Raw genomic sequence first — 13,590 nt, 5'->3', positions numbered from 1 at the left:
GGGTGGGGAAAAATTTAGTTTTTATATAAGGAAAAGATTACTCACCATCAGAACTATCCAAAGGTAGAAAAAGCTGCTTGGGAAGTGGTGGGATTCTCTCCAATAGAAGTCTGACAACAAAGGTTGTTGTTTGACTACTTCTTGGGGATATTAAAGAGGAGACTATTATTCGGGTAATGGCTGGTATCCCTTCCAATTCTGAAAGTTTGTCATTTTGGTTCTGTATTAATAAAATTATAGTGTCTAGAACAAGTAAGGCTATTACTTTGCCCTGGTCAGATCACATGCTCTGCTGTTTTGGAAAGATATTCGCAAGCTGCAGTATGTACAAAGGAGGAAAATCAAATGATAAGATGATGTTACACATTAAAAGAATTGGGAATTGTTGTCCTGAAGAAAAGACAACTTTGGAGGCATGTCATAGCTATCTTCCCATGCTTGGGGAGTTTTCCCAGGGAAGAGATTACATTTATTAATGCTTGGTCCCAAATGGAAAGTTGTTTTAATCCAGATTTCAGGTCTATACAAGGAAAAAACCCTCAACAATTAGAGTTGTCCAAAAATGGAATGGGCTACCTGGTGATATATTGAATTTCCCCATTACTTGAAGGTCTTTAAGATAGTTAGGATGACTGTTTATCAAGAATGTGTAGAAGACATTCTCAGGAAGTTTATGGTTTGGATTAAGTAATCTCTAAAGTCCTTTCCTACTATGAGATTTTCTAACTTGTGGACAGGGCCACAGTTTCCCCTGTCTATTGGAAGGGTTTAAAGTCTTTCCAATATATTTAAAGCCAAATATAACTCATGAATTAATAGTCTTCTAATGACTTTAGGACTCTACTTTGGCTATGTAGCCAGTGTAGTCATTTTTTTCATTTACTCATGAAAGTAAAGAATAAATTACTTTCAAATTTTCTTTCAGTTAACAATTTCACAAGCCTCTAAGAAACAACCTATGGATTCTTTGACCAACATGAAAGAAAATCTCCTTAAAAGGTAAGGAATGTTTCTAATCTCAGCTCAAGATCTAGTTTGAGTTTTGTGGATGAATCAATGAATGAATATGAAAGAAAAAATATTTAAGCGTGTACTTGAGCACTGAGCTTAGTGCAAGGGAGGTAAATATAAAAGTGAAATAGTCCTTTTCCTTGAGAAGTTTACATTTCAGTAGGTGGAGACAGCACACAGAGGAAGTTGCAGCAGCAGGACAGATGGCAAAGCTTGGTCTGGGGAGCACACCTTCAGAGCACAATGCAGGAGGGTACAGTGAATAAGGGAAATGGGGCAACACTTGGTGAGCTGGAGAGCCAAGGAGGAAGAGGAATTGCACTGTATGAGCATGGGGTGGGAGGCAGAGAGTCCAAAGGACACATCAGTAGGGTGAATGGAAAGGCCTAGTCATCTCCAGGCAGGTGACTTATACCTGTCTCTAATAATTATCTCTGCAGGCAAATGCTACCAACAAATATGGGTATTCATTTTATTTCAAGAATTGAATTTCTAGATTTTGATACATGTTATCATATATGAAAAAGAGAACTTGAATAAAATAGATTCCTATTACTCAGAATACTTATACATTTTTGTTATGTCATAAGCATTTTAGTATTCAAACCTCAGATCATATTAATTCATCATAATCTAAAGCTGCATCATGTTCAAGGTGATATTTTAAAACTATATCATAAAGTACATAATTATTCAGTTTTAACATTTTCTTTGCTACATATTTATTTTTCTTCAATTACATGTAAAAACAATTTTTAATATTTATTCTTTAAAATGTTAAGTTCCTTGGGGGCAGTGAGAGGAGAGAGAGGGGGGAGAAAATTTGGAGCTCAAAAACTTGTGGAACTGAGTGTTATAGACTAAAAGTAAAAAATAAATTTAATAATAAAAATTAAAAAATAAAAAAAGTATACTAAAAAAATGTTGAGTTCCAAATTCTCTCCCTCTGTACCCTCCTTATTAAGAAGGCAAGAAATTTGGTACAGGTTATACATGTGCAATAATGCAAAACATATGTCTATATTACTCATATTGTGACAGAAAACACAGACCAAAAATAAAGTAAAAAAAAAAGTATGCTTCAATCTTCATTCAGACTCCATCAGTTCTTTCCTTGGAGATAGATAACATTTTTCATCATAAATCCTTTAGAGTTCTCTGGGATCATTGTATTGCTGAGAATAGCTAAGTCATTACCCAGCAAACTGAGTATAATACTTCAAAGTAAAATATGATTTTCAGTGAAATAGAGGACTTTCAAGCATTCTTTTTTCTTTTTAAAAAAGTTTTATTATTTAATATTTTTGGTTTTAACATTAATTTCCAGAACATTTTGAATTACAAATTTTCTCCCCATATCTACCCTCCCCCCAACCCTAAGATGGCATATATTCTGGTTGTCCCTTTCTCCAGTCTGCCCTCCCTTCTGTCATCCCACTCTCCCCCATTCTTCTCTTTCCCCTTACTTTCTTGTAGGGCAAGATAGATTTCTGTACTCCATTGCCTATACATCTTATTTTCCAGTTGCATGTAAAAACAACTTTTTTTTTGAACAAGAAAGTAAAGGGAAAAAGGGGATAAAGGGGGTGATAGGAGGGAGGGCAGACTGGGGAAAGGGGCAATCAGAATACATGCCATCTTGGAGTGGGGGAAAGGTAGAGATGGGGAGAACATTTGTAACTCAAAATCTTGTGGAAATGAAAGTTGAAAGCTAAAAAATAAATTTAAAAAAAGGAATAGCTAAGTCATTTACAGTTGATCAATGTACAGTATTGTTACTGTGTATAATGTTCTGCTTCTGCTCCCTTCACTTTGCTAAGTTCATGTAAGTCTTCAGAGGTTTTTCTGAGAGCATCCTGTTTGTCATTTCTTATAGCACAATAGTAATCCATCACAATCATATACCATAAGTTGTTCAGTCATTTCCCAATTGCCACTATCAAAAGAGCTGCTACAAATATTTTTTATTCACATAGGTCCCCTTCCCCATTTTTTCTTATCTCTTTGGGATGCAGATCTGGTAGTGCCACTGCTAGGTTAAAGGGTATGCAAGGTTCCATAGCTTTTTGGGCATAGTTCCAAACTGTTCCACAGAATGATTAGATCAGTTCACAGATCCACCAGCAGTGCACTAGTGTCTCACTTTTCCCATTTCCCCTCCAACATTTGCCATCCTCCTTTTCTGTCATAATTCACCAATCTGATAGGTATGGGGTGGCACCTCAGAGCTGTCTCAACTTGTATATCTGTAGTCATTGGTGATTCCAAGCATCTTTTCATAGATAACTTTTATTACTTTGTCCAAAAATGTCCTGTTCACATCCCCTGGCCATTTATCAACTGGGAAATGACTCTCATTTTCATAAATTTGATTCAGTTCTCGATATATTTGAGAAGTGAGGCCTTTATAAGATAAACTTGCTGTAAAATTTTTTTCCACAGTTATGATTACTAATTGTATTTTCTACATCCTGTTTCCCCCTATTTATCCTACTCCTCCCTCTTTTCACCCTGTACATCCTCAGAACTGTTTTGCTTCTAAGTACTGCCTCCCCCAATCTACCCTTCCTTCTATCAGCCCTTCCCCCTTTCTCTTATCCCCTTCCTCTCCTACTTTCCTGTATGGTAAGATAAATTTATACACCCAACTGAGTGTGTATATTATTCTCTCTTTGAGCTAATTCTTATGAGTAAGGTCCACATGCTCCTTTCTACCTCCCCCATTTCCTCTCCACTATAAAACAATTTCTTTTATATGAGATAATTTCCCCAGTCTGCCTTTCACTTTTCTCGTCTTCCAGTGCACTCCTCTTTCTCCCTCTTTAATTTAATTTTATTTTTAGATAATCCTCTCATAGTCAACTCACACCTGTGCCCTCTATCTATACTCCTAACTGCCTTAATGAGAAAGTTTTTAGGAGTTAGAAGTATCATTTTCCCATGTAGGAATGTAAACAGTTCAACTTTATTGAATCCCTTATGATTTCTCTTTCCTGTTAATCTTTTTATGCTTCTCTTGAGTTTTGTATTTGAAAGTCAGATTTTCTATTCAGCTCTAGTATTTTTATCAGGAATTCTTGAAAGTCCTCTATCTCATTGAATATCCATTTTTCCCCCTGAAGGATTATACTTAGTTTTGCTGGGTAAATGTTCTTGGCTGTAATTCTAGCTTCTTTGCCCTCAAGAATATCATATTCCCACCCTCCAGTCCTTTAAATCTTGTGTTATCCTGACTGTGACTCCATGATATTTGAATTGTTTCTTTTTCTCTGCTTGCAGTATTTTCTCCTTGACTTGGGAGGTCTGGTTTTGGCTATAATACTCCTGGGAGTTTTCGTTTTGGTATCTCTTGAAGGAGGTGATCAGTGGATTCTTTGAATTTCTATTTTACCCTCTGGGTCTATGTATTAGGAGGGCAGAGTTTATAATCTCAAAGAGGATCATAAACATGTCTGAAACGTTCGGAACCGCCGGATATAAGAAACTCTCAAAGTAGAAGGCAGAAGAATCAAAACATTTATTTAGGCTCCACAGTAACCAACCCATGAACCAGCAACCCCATTTTGATATATTGATCAAAAGCTTCCAGGCCCAATAAGTACGCCTTGAAAGAGTAACCAGGAGGCTACAGAGAAGCATGATTGCGTAAAGCAAAATCATGTTTCCCCCTCTATGGTAATAAGATTACCCACTGGCCTGAAGTCTTTGTTCAGCTTTCTCCCGTAGGTCAGCTCTGCTACTGGCAGCTCCTGCTTCAGCTGTGGCTGTGTCTGTAACTGTCGCTGTAACTGTCGCTGTAACTGTCGCTGTAACTGTCGCTGTAACTGTCGCTGTAACTGTCTCTGGCTCCAACCGGAAAAGGAAAAGAGGATCTTCAAGCTGTCCTCTCCCCTCTTATAGAGTTTTTGACATCATCAAGCACCGCCTGAACGACCAGGGCCGATTGGTTCTTGACTTGGCCCCTCCCCCTAGCGTAGCCGTTAACACCTCCCCTCAGCCAGCCCCATGACTCATCACACAGGAAGTTGTCTGCTTCCTGGAATGCTCTTTGGGCTTCCTGCCCCGGAAGAGCAAGCCACAGTGTCCAGAGGCTCAATGAGGTAAGCTGAGTCATTCAAAGAAAACAAAGGCCATTCTGGCTACAGTCTAGAATATCAGGACAGTTTTCCTGGATAATTTCTTGAAAGATGCTGTCTAGGCTCTTTTTTTTTTAATTATGCTTTCAGGTAGTCCAATAATTCTTAAATTATTTATCCTGGATCTGTTTTCCAGGTCAGTTGTTTTTCCACTGAGATATTCCATGTTTTCTTTTATTTTTTTTCATTCTTTTGATTTTGTCTTATTGCTTCTTGATGTCTTATGGAGTCATTAGCTCCCCAAGTAGCTGCTACCACTGTTGATTCAGTCACCCCCAAGGCCTACTGCTTGTTTGCCAGTTCACTGCATGTCCTGGACTTTGCTTCACTCTTACCCTGTTGCAATAGATCTTTTCTGCAGTTTTTCTAAGTTGTCTTGGGCTGGAAAATTCTTACAACCCATCTTTTTGTGGGTTCTTCCACTCCAGAAATTATTTTGAGGTGGTATTTAAAGTTGTTTAGAGGGTAATCTGGGAAGGCTCAGGTGATTCCCTGTCTTTTCTATGCCATCTTGGCCCTGTCCCCTCAAACTCCTTGTTATATAGTTCAGTGATTGTTGAGAAAATAGTAATTTTAGTTGACATGTCATTGATTTTTTAAAAAACCACAAATCTTCTTTGAAACAAACTGTTAAGTTACATAGACTTAATTTCCATGAAATTAGGCATAGGTATTACACCTCTGATTTCATTGGTATAGGGAACTCCTAGTTAAGGAAACTTCTTCCACCAACACACCTTGCTTGCAGCTTAGTCCCATAGAGTACGAAGAGTTTAAATAACTTACTCAGGATCACACATCCACCATGTATCCAGAGATAGGACTTGAAACCAGATGCTCCTATATTCAAGGCCAGCTCTCTACCCACTTATAACAAATTGCCTCTAATAAAATTGACATTTAATAATGTTCTTCGTTTAACTTATGCTAAATTTAAACTCTGAAAACAAAATCTTAGGTATAATAGGAGGAAAAGAGGATTAAAAAGTTCTTAATAAAAGTAGGGGTCGCAAATTATTCAAGTATCTGCCTGCAGATGGCAAAATTTTAATCCAATTTTCTCATCTCCAAGTCCTGCACATTTTCCACTACATTTAAGGAGAGGAAGTTCTAGTTAATCCTTGACCTCCCTGAACTTACACTATTATTATTAGTATCTGACTAATAATAAGAATTGACAATATTATTAAGTTCAACACTTTGGGAGACATATTTTAAGATATATGTGTCAGTGATTTCCAACCTGATTTATGACTATGGTTGCTAGTCCACAAAACTTTACTACTAAATGTCTTTTTAAAAACCCATAAGCTTAAGGGGAAAAAAACCCTGCAACCTTGTGGGAAAAGGTGAATGATAACCTAACACAGTGTGATCAAGCTTTAACACTTCATTAATTGGGGGAGAGAAGAAGAATAAAAAGGCTCTAGTTATCACATTTCCCAATGGGAAAAGTCAACTAAGTATTGCCATGCCTGAGCCCTCTTATAAGGGGCAAAATTGAAAAAGTTGTACAGACCAAATGTCATTTTATACATACTAGAGAGGAAATATGCTGCAATGGATACATAGTTGAATTTGAATTCAGGAGAGATTTGGGTTCAAATTTTGCCTAACATTTATTATCTTTGTTTACCAAGATTTGTTTACCAAGATCAAATCACTTAAATCTCTCTGAACCTTAATTTCGTCATCTTAAAAATGGAATAATAATACCTCTATTACCTTCCTTCCAGAGTAGTTGAAAGGATCAAATGAGATAATATAAAGCATTTTGCAAACTTTAAAGCAATATGTAAGTGCCAGCTGTTATTATGAAGCCTCTTATCATTAAGGGGATGATGGGAAGGGTAATTTTTCCTTGCTAGAAGAAGGGAGATTAAGGATCATAGTAGGTTTGGCCTAGGGGAAGCTTGGGAACTTTTAAAACCAGCAGGGTGAGGTGGCTTCGGCTAAGGGGACAGGAACATACTTCAGAAGTCAGCTGATTGCAAGTTAGGGATGCTCTCCCAAACTGAATATAATCAAGCTTGTCTAAATCTTTGTCCTACTTGAGAAGTGACTGCCTATTCAAAATTTTGCTATTTCCCTGTTATTATTAGCAAGACCCGCTGACTTTATTCTTCCTTTATTGCCATGTCCTCTGTCCTCCCCAACACTACTTGGTGAACTGGCCTCACTTACCCTCAGGAGTTCCCTGTTCTCTTTAAACTTTTCTTTTTTTTTGTTGCATGTTCTTTTATGATGAATTTTGTTTCCAGATAAAGATAAGCTGATTTTTAAAATTTTTTTTATTTCTAATTTATTTAACATATTTAGTTTTCAGCACTGATTTTCACAGGAGTTTGGATTACAAATTTTCTCCCCATTTCTACCCTCCCCCTCACTCCAAGATGACGTATATTCTGGTTGCCCTGTTCCCCAGTCAGCCCTCCCTTCTGTCACCCCACTCCCCTCCCATCCCCTTTTCCCTTCCTTTCTTGTAGGGCAAGATAAATTTCTACGCCCCATTGCCCATGTATCTTATTTTCTTGTTGCATACAAAAACTTTTATTTTTTTGGTTTTTGAACATCTGTTTTTAAAACTTTGAGTTCCAAATTCTCTCCCCTCTACCCTTCCAACCCACCCTCCCTAAGAAGTCAAGCAATTCAACATAGGCCACATGTGTATCATTATGTATAACCCTTCCACAATACTCATGTTGTGAAGGACTAACTATATTTTGCTCCTTCCCAACCCATCCCCCTTTATTGAATTTTCTCCCTTGACCCTGTCCCCTTTTGCAAGTGTTTGTTTTTGATTACCTCCACCCCCATCTGCCCTCCCCTCCATCATCCCCCCCTTTTTTTATCTTCTTCCCTCTTCTTTCCTGTGGGGTAAGATACCCAATTGAGTATGTATGGTATTCCCTCCTCAGGCCAAATCTGATGAGAGCAAGATTCACTCATTCCCCGCTCACCTGCCCTCTCCCCCCCTCCCACAGAACTGCTTCCTCTTGCCACCTTTATGCGAGATAATCCACCCCATTCTGTCTCTCCCTATCTCCCTCTCTCAATATACTCCTCTCTCATCCCTTAATTTGATTTTATTTCTTTTAGATATTTTCCCTTCATCTTCAACTCACCGTGTCCGCTCTCTCTCTCTCTCTCTCTCTCTCTCTATATATATATACACACACATACATATATACATACATACACATTCACTTATATATATACATAAATATATTTTATATATATATATATATATATATATATATACACACACACACACACATATATATATGTATGCATATTCCCTTCAGCTACCCTAATATTGAGGTCTCATGAATCATACACATCAATATAAGCTGATTTTTATTGCTTTCTGAGTAAATGCATAAATGGATAGTTCAATGAGGAAGGATGAAAGGAATTTATGTGCCAATACCACTAACTTTATCCACAAAATCATACTGAAGTGTTTGTGGTCTTGGTTGGTCTCTGTCTCTCTCTGTCTTTTTCTTTCTCCTTCCCTAAAACGCTTAAATGAAATAAATTATTTTATTCACTATGCAGTGAAAAAACAAAGTTGCCTTCATGCTCAAATTCTTGCACTTCCTGTACACATCACAAATTTTGTTCTATTAGGATCTCAGTGCTAAACAAGATTTCAGTGTATCATCCAGTCCAACCTATAAATGAGCAAGAATTACTTCTAAAACATATCTAACAAGTGACCAGCCATCTTTATTGAGGACCTCCAATGATGAGGCACTACTTATTACCTCTCAAGGCAGCCCATTCCATTTTTTGGATAGCTTTAATTGTGATGAAGTTTTTTCTCATGTTGAACTAAATTTTTTTCCATAAATTTTACCCATTGCTCCTAGAGCCTACCAATTCTTCCACATGATGATCCTTCAAGTACTTGTAGAAAACGTTTATATCCTCACTATATTTTCTTCAAGCTAAAACATCATGAGTTCCTTCAGCAATTTCTTGTATGACATGGTTTCTGGTTTCTAAGCATTCTGGTTTACCCTCCTCTGAATGTCTTGTTAGTTTATTCATGTCCTTCCTAAAATGTGAAACTAAAATGTGGAACTCAGGGTTAAATACAATACTACAGTTGAGGTCTGACCAGGTGACAATACAATGGGATTATCACTTCGTTAGTATTGGATTTCCCCCATTTTAGTCACTATATTTCTATTAATCCAGCCTTAAACCACATTAGGTTTTTTTTTCTTTTTACTACCAAGTTATACTGCTGTTAAACTAATACTGAGCTTGAAGTACATTAAAACACCCAGGTCTTTTTTTTTTAAACATGAACTACTAAGTTTAGTCATATCTTTTTTTGTATTTATCTTATTGACTTTTTTTAATCAAATGTAAGATTATATGTTCATCTCTGCTTAATTTTTATCTTATTAGATTTGATCCTATAAGTCTAGCCTGAAGAGGTTTTGGGGGATTTTAATTCTCTTCAGTGTATTCCTAGCTTTCTGTCACCTAAAACTTTGAAAAGTATTGCCATTTATGTTTTCATTCAAGTTAAGACCTATGCTTTGAATTTGTTAATGTAAATACTTCTGTGTGAAGAGCCATATAAAGTTAGAACATAGTTAGAACATTTTTTACTTTATGCCAAAGTATTAGCCATTGAAAGGATGAATTCTGAAAAGATTTTAACTGACACAAAATTGAAATATTTCTACCTCAAAATACTTCAAATTTAAATAAATATTTTCATGTATTCCAAACTCTCTTCCTCGAAATATTTTGTATGTATGTATATATAATACCATATAGCTATGTAATTTTAGCAATTTCCTGGAAACAATATAAATATTTTATTAGTTTCAGTGTAGATTAACTTGGGAAATACTAATAAAGACAACTAAATAAAACTTTAAAACAAGACATGAGGATTCTCTGGGACAATTTCACTAGAAAACTTAGTAGTCAGCAAAGCCATGTATGTCACTGGTCTAGCCCAAATGCCATCTCATTTCTGAAGTCTTCCCTGAGGCTTTTCCCTCTACAAGTAAGCCCCTTGAGAGGAAGGCCTACTTTTGCCTTTTTTTGTTTCTCCATTGTTTTGTGTAGTGCCAGGTACTTAGGTGCTTAATAAATGCTTCTTGACTTGACTATACAAAGTACTATACTAGGTACTATGGGGCTTATAAGGAAGAATAAAATATAAAATTTGCCCTCTTGGAGCATAAAAAGTGCTGGAGAAAAAATTAAATGTGCCTAAGCAGCTATAAAGTTGAATGTGAAAATGCAATAAGAGAGGCAGAGTAGTTCAGAGGAGAGGGAGATGTTTTCTAGTTATTGTAGAGGATTGTAGTAGGATTCAAAATATATAGCAATAAATTTCCATTTCAAGGAAGCCTATATATTAACTGCCATGGGTTGTGTTGAAAACTGTTATCTTTTCTTTGCTTCCTACAAGGAAGCAAAACAACCTACAAGGTTTTGTTTTGTTCTCTGCTGTACACTTTTTACTTTGTTCTTTTTTCCCCCTTCCTCCTATCTCCCCCTACCCCACCCAATTAAGCGTGGATATATTTATATATAGATATTGATATGTACATACACATAGACATATACACACATACATACATACCTACATACATATATAAACAAATACTTTCCCAAAGAGATTCTACTGCTAATCTTTGTTTTTATGTTTGTGCGTGTCTCTCATTTCCTATCCCTCCTGACTCTTGTACTTTACTTCTACCCACTACCTTGCCCTCCTATTACTTAACCTGCCTCCCCACCAATGATCCCTCTCTTATCCTCCCATTCCCATAAATCTAAGTACCCTTTTATATGCCCTTTGGACTTATTCCCTTGCCCTCCCCTCTAAAGATCCTTCCCTTATCCTCTCAAGGATCCCTCCCTTATCCTTCCATTCCCATAAATCTAAGCACCCTTCTATATCCTCCTTTTAACCTATTTCCTTACCCTCCCCTCCAAAGATGCCTCCCTTACCTTCCCCCCTGCAGCCTCTTAGCTTTTTATTTCTTTCTAAATTTAGAAGATGTTTGTACTCTTCTAGATATATATATGTTGGTCCCTCTTGAAGCCATTCCCAATGAAAGTAGGTTTCCAGAACAGACAGCCCTCTTTCTCCATCTAATTCTTCTGTATCAGTTCTTCTTCTCGCACCTCATTTGTATAAGATAATTACTCTTTTTAGCTGTTCCTGAACAGTTTTACTTTTTGAAGTCATATCATGCTCAGGTCTACCCTAATCTTTCTTATGAACTATCCAATTACTAATAACAATCTTAGATATATGTTCTATATTTATATACATAAAAGGTAAACAATCTGTCCTCATTGAGTCCCTTGTAATTGGTCTTTGGTATGTACCTTATGTTTTGTTTGGCTCCTTTATGTCAAATCTATTAAGTGTGGGTTTTTTTTTTAAACAAAGTTCTGAAAGTCTGATAATTCATTAAATGTCCTTTTTTTATTCAGGTTTATGTCTAGCTTTTTTGGGTATGATATTTTCAGCTGGAACTCCAATTCTTTTGCTCTTCAATTGGTAGTGTTCCAAGACCTGTGGTCTTTTAGTGTTTCCGCTGCTAGGTCTTGTGTGATTCTAATTGTGGCATTGTCATATGTAAATTTTTTTTCTGGTTGCTCATTATATTTTACCCTTCAGCTGGGGGTTTCGAAAATTGACTATATAATATTCCTGTGGGTTTTCCTCATAAGTTCTCTTTCAGGTAATAAGCGGATTTTTTTCTATTTCTACTTTCCCCTCTTGTTCTAGTGCTTCAGGATAATTTTCTTCAATTATTTTTTGTATTATTGTTATCAAGATTCTTTTAATCATAGTTTTCAGGTAGTTTGATTATCCTTATGTTTTTTCTTCTTGATCTGTTCTCCAGATCAGTTGTTTTTCTTATGGGATGTTTCACATTCTCTTCTATTTTTTCATTCTTTATATTTTATTATTTCTTAATTTCTTCTAACTTTGCTGTCTTCCCCTTGCCCAGTTCTGATTTTCAAGGAGTTACTTACTTCCTTAAGGTTCTGGATCTCTTTTTATGTTATTGTTGTTCTTGCTTACTAATTTTTTAAATTAATTAATTTAGTTTTTGTTTTAGTTTATAATATTTAGTTCCTCAAGTTTTTGAGCTTCAAATTTTCTCCCCCTCTCTCCTCCTTCCTCCCCACCCAAGATGGCATGCAATCCGATATAGGTTCTACATATACCTTCAAACTAAACATATTTTCACAATAGTCAAGTTGTAAAAAGGAACTATAACCAATAGAATGAACCATGAGAAAGAAGAAACAAAACAGAAACAAAAACAAACAAAAAAAAAGAGCAAATAGTTTGCTTCAATCTGCATTCAAACTCTGTAATTCTTCCTCAGGATGTGAATTGCTTTTTCCATCATGAGTCTTTTGGAGTTGTCTCAGAACCTTGCATTGCTGAGAAGAGCCAAGTCTATCAAAGTTAGTCATCAGAGATACTATGTGTCTATAATCATGTATAATGTTCTTCTGGTTCTGGTCCCCTCACTCGGTATCAGATCATATAAGTCTTTCCAGGTTATTATGGAGTCCATCTGCTCCTCATTTCTTACAGCACAATAGTATTCCATTACATTCATATACCACAACTTGTTCAGCCGTTCCCCAATTGATGAGCAGCCCTTTGATTTCCAATTCTTTGCCACCACCAAAAGAACTGCTATAAATATTTTTGAACATACAAGTCTTTTTCCCACTTGTATGATTTCTTTGGGATACAACCCTAGAAATAGTATTGCTGGGTGAAAGGGTATGCATATTTTTATAGCCCTTTGGGCAAAGTTCCAAATTGCTCTCCAGAAAGGTTGGATCAGTTCACAACTCCACCAACAATACATTAGTGTTCCAATTTTCCCACATCCTCTCAAGTGTTTGTGATTTTCCTGTTTTGTCATGTTAGCCAATCTGACAGGTGAGGTGTAGTACCTAGGAGTTGTTTTGATTTGCATTTCTCTAATCAATAGTGATTTAGAGCATTTTTTTATATAACTATAAATATCTTTAATTTCTTCCTCTGAAAACTGCCTGTTCATATCCTTTGACCATTTATCAATTGGGGAATGACTTGTATTCTTATAAATTTGACTCAGTTCTCCGTATATTTTAGAAATGAGACCTTTATCAGAGACACTGGTTGTAAAAATTCTTTCACAATTTTCTGTTTCCCTCCTAATTTTTGTTACATTGGCTTTGTTTGTACAAAAACCTTTCAATTTAAAGTAATTAGAATTATCCATTTCATAATGCTCTTCTGTCTCTTGTTTGGTCATAAATTCTTCCCTTCTCCATAAATCTGACAGGTAAACTATTCCTTGCTCTCCCAGATGCTTATCAGCCTTTATATCTAAATTGTAAACCCATTTTGACTTTATTTTAGTATATGGTGTGAGATATT

The 13,590-nt window shown here is 36.2% G+C and overlaps 1 protein-coding gene across 1 annotated transcript in view; it reads left to right on the top strand.

The window, feature by feature from the left end:
- Positions 1–13,590, top strand: part of CCDC169 (coiled-coil domain containing 169) — a 91,560-nt gene that overhangs the window by 58,901 nt on the left and 19,069 nt on the right. The window contains exon 7 of the mRNA XM_036745272.1: positions 926–999. Coding sequence (XP_036601167.1) covers positions 926–999 — 74 coding nt within the window. The remainder of the gene's footprint in view (positions 1–925; positions 1,000–13,590) is intronic.

The sequence above is a fragment of the Trichosurus vulpecula genome, chromosome 2 (genome assembly GCF_011100635.1).
Source record: "Trichosurus vulpecula isolate mTriVul1 chromosome 2, mTriVul1.pri, whole genome shotgun sequence".
NCBI lineage: Eukaryota > Metazoa > Chordata > Mammalia > Diprotodontia > Phalangeridae > Trichosurus > Trichosurus vulpecula.
This window is presented reverse-complemented; position numbering and strand designations above follow the sequence as displayed.